The sequence below is a fragment of the Spinacia oleracea genome, chromosome 6 (assembly GCF_020520425.1).
Source record: "Spinacia oleracea cultivar Varoflay chromosome 6, BTI_SOV_V1, whole genome shotgun sequence".
NCBI lineage: Eukaryota > Viridiplantae > Streptophyta > Magnoliopsida > Caryophyllales > Amaranthaceae > Spinacia > Spinacia oleracea.
The window spans coordinates 6236722-6245109 of NC_079492.1; the positions used below are offsets into that span (position 1 = coordinate 6236722).

The following is an 8388-nucleotide window of genomic DNA, read 5'->3' on the forward strand; positions in this document are numbered from 1 at the left end:
TCCTAACAATAAACAATGAAGTGACCCTAATCAAAAGTGATATGCTTGTTACAAGTTATAACTATGACCAATACAACACCACAAATGAAAATATACATCAATACACAAATGTAATATAGGTAGTAGGCTACGTGGAGCTTGACCACACACCATGTACGATATTGTACATTGCTTTACCCTTTGAGCTAATAGTCTTGAAAATAAGGTAACTTATAACTACAACAAAGAAAACTTATAACATCAATAAGGGTAACTAAAAGAACAGAACAGGTGCATATAACCTTCCTCTTTTAGGCCGCCACACAATATATTATCGTAGATCGGCCTTTTTGAAAAGTTTGTGTTGTTGTTATTGCCTTATTGGATTATTTGTCTTCATATTTGGTAAATTAACATTCATTCATGCATGTTTTTAGAATTTTAGTCATTCAAGTTCTAATTAACTACGGAGTACAAGATTAACTAATTATATTTCATTAATTATATTCTACCGTCCACGTAAGCAAGAAAACCGGTTCACTTTATTTTTATTATTCAGCATAAAACCACCAATTCAACTAGCGATTTATATTAAAAACTCATGATAACAACAAGTATAATCAATTTAAAATTCATTGTTTAACCTAAACCATATCACTCCAAATTATAAAACCAAAAACTATCAATTGCTTGTTGGTTCAGTGGTGATTGAGGCTGAACTTGGTAGGGAGAACCCGTGTTCGATCCCCACAACAACAATTGGGAGGGGCCTGAAACATATCCACCCAAAACTCGCCCCGAATCCGAATCATCAGTCACTGTCTTTAGCCAAGTTAAGCCCCACATACTGCTCACGCGCAAGTCAATGCCTTGAAAAACTCAGTTAATGCCGGAAACTTCCCTTATGTCCTTTCTCGCAAACAAATTACATTAAGGTGTGATTTCACAAAAAAAAATTATATAATGTCCTTTCTCGCAAAATTTGAGTTATAAAAGGTCATTTTTGTAAATTTGCCCAAAGAAAACAATATTTCTGGTCTCACTCATTGTGCACCAAAGTGAAATAAATATAAACCTCAGGGTACCAAAATTGAAATTACAAAACCGACCCTGCAAGCCATCAATATTTAAAACCAATACTCATCCTTAACAACAAAAATGCCCTTCTAGTTACATACCAAAACCCCATAAAAACCCTACAAAAATTTGTAGTAAATCTTCTCATCATTTGGCTGCAAAGAGTTAGTTATTTGCTAACAAAACAAAATCATCCACATCAATAATCCTGAACTACTTTTGCGGCTCAATTAGTTGAAGCTCAATATTGTTAAGTTTCTAGAGTTATAAATGGAGAAGAATCGCTTCTCGGATGAAGATGATTCGCATCATTTCAACATATCGGATGATATATGCCTGAAATTCTTTTCGGAGGCAGTTTCCGCAAGATGAAAAGGACCAGTGCTGAAGGTAAGATCTCAACAAGCTGCATTTGGGTAATTAAGAGTATATGAAAAGAATGTTTCAACACTTTCAAGTACATATAAAGATTAATTAATTAAGGCTTTAAACGAGCACTTATGAGTTAAGACGGGAAGGAAAATACCGTGTAGTAAATGAAGTCTAGAATCGGATGATCCAACACGTCGAGGGAAGCATCCACATCGAATGCAGATACGAGCACCTGTAGTTTACTTCCATGATCATTATGTTTACACACTCTGTACTGATTTCAGACAGGAAGTTTACGTTTTTTGTGTCTATAGTGAAGATTAAGTGTCCAAAAAACTATGTTGAAGGGTCAAGTACTACATAATTAGGCTCCGTTTCGTTTGGTATAAAACGTTTTCATGGTTTTCCTCTTTTCAATCATTTTACGTTGTTTGGTTTGGCAAGGTATGTAAAACCTTTTCCATATGAAAGGAAGGGAAACCACTTTTCAACTTTTCCTCCTTACCTCCCTTTTCTTTCTTCTCGTGAATCTTCTCCAATTTCCTTTTTCTATTGATTTTCTTGTAAAGAACCAAACAAGGGAAAACTAGTTTGGAATTGTGTTTTTCCTTAGAATATGTTTTCCATGTAAAATCATTTTTCACTAAAAACGATTTACGCCAAACCAAACAGAGCCTTAGTGTAAAATGGAGAGTCTGAGTCACATAGTTAAGCTGAATAGGTAGCAGCATTGGTAGTTTAACCTCAAACATAAAATTCGGCAAACAGACAGTTTATGTCAACTCCTCAGAAAAAGACCGAGAAACTCACCACAATACATCTTATGAGAAAGCAGGTGAAACATACGGCTGCGACTGATCCAACCTGACAATGTCAGCAATTGCAAGTTAAAAAAAAAATTATGAAAATATTTTGACGGGGAGTGGGAATTCGAAACTCCGTGATAACATGATAATTTTTTTTTCAAATAAATACATAATACATACGAAGTATGTATTTAATAAGAAACTCCGCCTCTGAAGTCGCAGCAAATGGCTAGCCTCAAATATATGTCAAGTGTTAACCAATGGTAGACACTGAAGTTTTTCATTCAAGCCTTTTGAAACCATGATTAGAAGTATTAAATCCAGATTATAGGTCTGTTTAAATGATAATAAGGAGAAAAAGCAGAAGAAATCCATCAAAAAATTATGCGAGAAACTAGACTAAAAGTGTTTCAGAAAAGAAGACAAACCTCGTATAACTTCTTACTTCTCCCTTTAGATTCAATTGGGAACTGTCTCAGCATTACAAACAATCTGGAGTCGTTCATAGAAAACACGATAAGTGAATACAGATACGAAGTATACTGATACCAAATTTGCATTGTTTTTCTGTTATAGACGATCAAACTACTCAAACGTTCAAAAACTGACCTTCGTCCGTAAAACAAGAAACTGATCGCAGCAACAAATGAGACAGCTGACAGAATATAAAGACGTTTAGACAGTCTGAAAATAGTGGTCCCATAACAAAAATCATCATCACTAACAAAAACAAACCTGCAATAAAGACCCGTCCTACAGTTTCCAATGCTTCATTGTTATACAACCAGAGAAAAATCCAGATACAAACCTAAAGCACAAATATATAACTATCATGGATTCAAACCCTACGAAAATAAACTGGTAACAAATCACTGACATGAAAGATAAAGTAAACAAGGGATGTAATGAACCTGTATGAAGTAAATTCCAGCGTTTAGCAATATGTAAACAAGCCTCAGTTTATCAGTTGGTAGATATCTAGCCTGAAAAAGTCGGCACTTGTTAGGCGGAAAAAAGGAGCTAGATTTTCAGAAATGTTGTCGTTTTCATTTTAGGCCCCAAATGTAAGCAAGGCAACATCAGATTACACTCTACCTGATGATCGATCTCTGCCCAAAAGAGGACAAGGAGAGTATATGTGGAGAAAAACACAAGTCCGGGAAGATCCAGTAACACCAATGTTAGAACCTGTCATCGGATAGAGACACAAAATGTCAATGCTATTTCTGCACAAGTTTTCACACAAGACAGATTGATCATACCAGAAATCTAGCATGATGGTGACACGTGACAGTGACATATCAGGCCACAGAGAGAAATACCGATAATAAAAATATATACCCCCTCCTTCCCTAAAATTTTTGGTCTAGAAATAAAAAATTTGGTCTACACAAATGGTGTAGATGGGATTCGATCTCAGGTCTTTGGGTACCACCCCACCTCAAGACTTTACTAACTAAGCTAGTTGACATCCACTCCGTCCTTAAATGATAGGCTACGTTTTTTTACTAAATAATACTTCCTCTGCTTCTTATTAGATGATACAATTGGGTTTTTGACACTCTTCACACAAGCTCTTTTGACTTCCACTTGTGATTTATATTTAAGAAAAAACATAGTCGTGTAGGGTCATATTAAATTCGTCTCGATAAATCTTTTATAAATATCAACTTTTTATAATTTTTTGTTATACATAATTGAAGATATTAACGTTTGAAATCACACATTGGCAAACGTGCCTGGATAATTGTGACACCTAAAAAATAATGGAGGAAGTACTTCGTAGACCACTTTATAAATGTTCTCAGTTAAACTATTTACAAGCACATATTGCCGCCATTAATCAGCGGTTACTTATGGTATGATGGAGATGTAAAAACATACTCACACAGTGAAGGATGAGTATAATCTTCAAACTCAATTTCTTTGAATATAATCCGCAATCAAGGTCTGTTATAAACTTACATAGGGAGGGATAAAAAAAACTAATTCTGCTGCCAATTTCATGATTGCAATCCTAGTTCGTATGATTCCAAATTCCTTGTTAAGATACAAATCACATTATGACCAATTCACACCGCACAGGGTGTAAAAAAACACAAAACCAGCCAAAGTAAAGAAAGAACGTCTCGGACATGGAAGAGAACTTACCCTGGGACTCAGAATAAATACTTGTTTGTGCAAGCCAAATACAATTGCTCGAACTGGAAACATAAAGTTTACTGTCAAAACAAATAATAACCATTTTATTTTGAAAATTAAAATACAGAATATGGCCATCACCTCCATTCACAATGAAGTTCATAAGATGAAACACCTTCTGTAAAGTCCATCTATACTCAGGCACCCTCAACTCGATTCTTATTAACTGAACCTGCAGATTTTATTAACTTGTAATTCAGGACAAAAACACAAAACAATCACTCCAACAAAGTGATCTTTCATTGCTCTATAAAGAAACCGAAGCAGTAAGCTCAAAGGCAACAAACCGAACAACGGATTTCGAGCTTCCTCATCATCATACATACAAGGTATACAATCATATAACTGATAATAATCTATGTGATACAAACATTCTGACATTGAAATTTCAAAGGAAGCAAGTCATTCTTTTCATTCCTCCTCAGTCCTCCCTGTTTCTCAATAATTACAAGAAAATCATGTGCCATTAGTCTAAAAGTCCAAATATGGGCAAACATATCAAAATTGTCCCAATTCAAAAATCCAACTTTCTTTAACAAACAATTCAACCTGAACAACTAATTCGGATTCAAAAATCCAAAAATTTACTACCACTCATAACTTATCCCATTTTCCTAGAATGATCCAAAGATTCCAAACACAACCACTTCCATCATTGTAACAATCAAAGTTCATATTTTTCGACAGTGTTTTAATTTGAGCTTACAACTAATTCAGTTCGGTTTGGATTGGATTGGACTTCGGATGTTCTCAGAGTAACTTACACCCCTAACAGACCTAACCTACCAATTTTACCCAGAAAAAAAACAAATTTGACTACCTCTCATAACTTATCCTTATCCCATTTTCCTAGCATCTTCCAAAGATTCAAAACACAACCATTTCCATCATTGTAACAATCAAAGTTCATAATTTTCGACAGTGTTTTAATTTAAGCTTACAATTAATTCGGTTCGGTTTGGATTTGACTTTGGATCTTCTCTGAATAATTTACACCCCTAACAGACCTAAACTACAAATTTTATCAAAACCAAAAATTTACTACCTCTCATAACTTATCCTATTTTCCTAGCATCATCCAAAGATTTCAAACACAACCATTTCCATCATTGTAACAATCAAAGTTCATAATTTTCGACAGTGTTTTAATTTAAGCTTACAATTAATTCGGTTCGGTTTGGATTGAACTTCGGATTTTCTCTGAATAACTTACACCCCTAACCTACCAATTTCACCCAAACCAAAAATTTACTACCTCTCATAACTTATCCCATTTTCCTAGCATGAACCAAAGATTCCAAACACATCCATTTCCATCATTCATCATTGTAACAATCAAAGTTCATATTTTCCGACAAAATTTCACAATTTCACTCTAAAAAAAATCAATACAAAGAAACCCCATCAAAAATTTCCCAGCTCACTACAAATTTAACTATTCACCAACAAATTCAAACATTCTAGAGAGAGAAAGTTACCAGAGCAATAGAAGAGATAAGGGTAAAAAGAGCAGAAAGAGTAAAAAAGATGGCATCTTGCCACCCAACTGAGTCATTGATTTCTTCCCACCAGCTTGTAATCAACATGTTTAGCTTCCCATCACCAATTTTATTCACCCATTCATCAATTTCAGAAGCCATTGTTAAACCCCCACTTGATCTTTTCAGTTGCCCAGAACTCTTTTTCTGGGTAAAACACTTGAAGAAGAAGAAGAAAAAATTACAGCAGGTCAACGGAAGTCAATTAAGAGGCAGTGTTTTGATTTGAGCTTACCAATCAGTCTTGTAGATTCTTGTTTGTGGATTCTTTGCAAGGTTAATACATGCTTTGACTGGTGGATACTTAAGCTTGTATTCCTTTCATTCGCAATTAACATAATTAAAAGCTATCTTCGTAACTTTTTTTGTGCAAATTAGTTCATAGAATGCAAAAAAAAATTGGTTAATCTTTAAAAAATAATAAACAAATAAATATTATCCCATAAGTAATACTCCGTAAGTATGAGGCAAAGAGAGAACATAGTTAAGTCGGTAACCAATCTACAAGATCACAATGTACTCGGTAATGAATTTAACTTTTTATATAGATGGTGGGGCCGATGTGGGGGGTAGGAGATCAAGTGGTGTGGAAACTTAATTGTATGGAGTAGTATATTTGTCTAATTTCATCTCAATCGCTTAATTATAGAACTTCGTAATTTTATAATATGCAAACTTTTGTAAGAACACTTTTGTTTTAGTTCTTTGTAGAAGAATTTACTCCGTATTAGACTTGTCATGCGGAAGATGGTAAATTGAGGTGCATAGTCAATAAAATGTATGGAGTTGTCACAGCGATACAATGATACATCATTTTCTCCCTAGAGCTCGCAATGGTCAGATCAGCACGTGGGTTGTTCGAGCCAGGCATAAAATTAGTCTGACACGGTACGAGCCTATTATTGGCCCGGCACAGCACGACAGGCATGCTGATGTATATCGTTCACTTTTGAAATTTGACAAGAGCTAGACACGAGTATTTTATTACCAAATGCGAAGTTAACCCATTAGTAATTGCACATTTATACATTGTAAATTACAATGTAGAATCTAATTTAAAATTAATGCGAGGAAGATGAAAAAGAAATCTGGAATGATCATTAAAGTTACTGCATGATGTAGTATGAATCATCACATTTGTTAATTAACTACCCTATTTAAAGTCAGAACTGTAAAGTTTACAGCATATATAATGTTAAACAAAGGGATAAGTACAACAATAGGATCCGTGGCGCAATGGTAGCGCGTCTGACTCCAGATCAGAAGGTTGCGTGTTCGATTCACGTCGGGTTCAAACCCCGATCCTAAAACGGATATTTTTTTTCCCTATTTTGGTGGATTTGTTAAGTGTATTTGTTTAAGTTTAATTATTTTTTATGAGATTGTAATAACTAATAACCAATTTTAAAAATAAAAACAAATTATTAGACTAGATCAGTTGTGACTTTTTTTTGCTCAGTCAATTTTACAACAAAAAAATTATTAGAGTAGATAAGTTTGCACTTTTCTTTACTCAATAAGGGTGAAGTGAGTTTTGAGCATGCTGATTGTGTGTATTTAAGTTTTATTAACGCTTTATGTAGGAATTTATCTTTTTTCAAGAAATTTAATTCGATTTTTATTTTAAAGCGTAATGTGAATACAACTATAATATATTTTTTTTAATAGAAATTTCAATTCTTATCTTAAATATTTGGAAAAATTGATTACAAAAATACAATCTTTGGTCGCTCTTTTTAAAAGGGCTAACGTTTCAATTAACTAAGAATAACACAAGCTTTACTATTAATCTGTTTTTTAATTAAGGGCTCATTTCAAATAAGACTTGCTAGCACAGGCTACTAGCGCACAGGCCAACAACTATTAAAATAAAAGCTAAAATATTGTTTAAAACTTTACTATAAATTTGTTAATTTACTGCAGTTGGAGTACAAGAAATGATGTTTTTTGGTCCCAAAGAGTAAATACGGTTGAGCATACTGTAAAAGACAATTATATATGAAAATGGGGGTATGGATGTAGTTTAGTTACATCGTAAAAATTGGGATGAAAAAGTAAACGTTGCGACTAAAAGAGAACGCGGGAAATACTTTGTTTTGCCTTCCATGAACAACTTGGAATATTTTGTGTTTTCCTAATGGAGTAAACCAACATATATATTCCTAAAACATTTTCATAGTATTATACATTCAGATGATAATGCTTTCTTGGGGGAGAGAATCTTCATTGCTGCAAACTAAAGAAATACATGTTTGAATTTACCAAACTATTTCAAGTAGTTGTAAACTAGAACAGTAACTGGTGGTGGCGAAAATGGGCCTGCTAACTTGGGCTGATTGCTGTTTGCCCCATACAGAGTTTAGCCAAGCATGGATGGGCCCTTGTCTAACCATGGCCCATCTGTTTGGGGGTGA

At 34.1% G+C, this 8388-nt stretch overlaps 1 protein-coding gene and 1 non-coding gene across 3 annotated transcripts; one reads left to right on the plus strand and one right to left on the minus strand.

The window, feature by feature from the left end:
• Positions 1-1038: 1038 nt before the first annotated feature.
• Positions 1039-6363, minus strand: LOC110790743 (tobamovirus multiplication protein 1). 2 transcript variants are annotated; one of them, XM_021995516.2, is made up of 12 exons: positions 6210-6363; positions 5915-6133; positions 4518-4608; positions 4386-4438; positions 3330-3422; positions 3146-3217; positions 2970-3042; positions 2844-2889; positions 2663-2726; positions 2239-2292; positions 1583-1660; positions 1039-1462 (listed from the first exon to the last, which is right to left on the minus strand). In XM_021995516.2, exons 2-12 carry the CDS (start codon positions 6074-6076, stop codon positions 1370-1372), a joined length of 879 nt encoding a protein of 292 aa, XP_021851208.2. In that variant the 5' UTR covers positions 6077-6133; positions 6210-6363; the 3' UTR covers positions 1039-1369. The 2 variants fall into 2 exon arrangements, with proteins under 2 accessions (XP_021851208.2, XP_021851207.2); XM_021995515.2 differs by having other exon boundaries at positions 5915-6262.
• An 833-nt stretch (positions 6364-7196) lies between these two features.
• Positions 7197-7268, plus strand: TRNAW-CCA (transfer RNA tryptophan (anticodon CCA)). The gene has a single exon. It is a non-coding gene; the product is annotated as a tRNA-Trp (tRNA).
• Positions 7269-8388: the final 1120 nt, after the last annotated feature.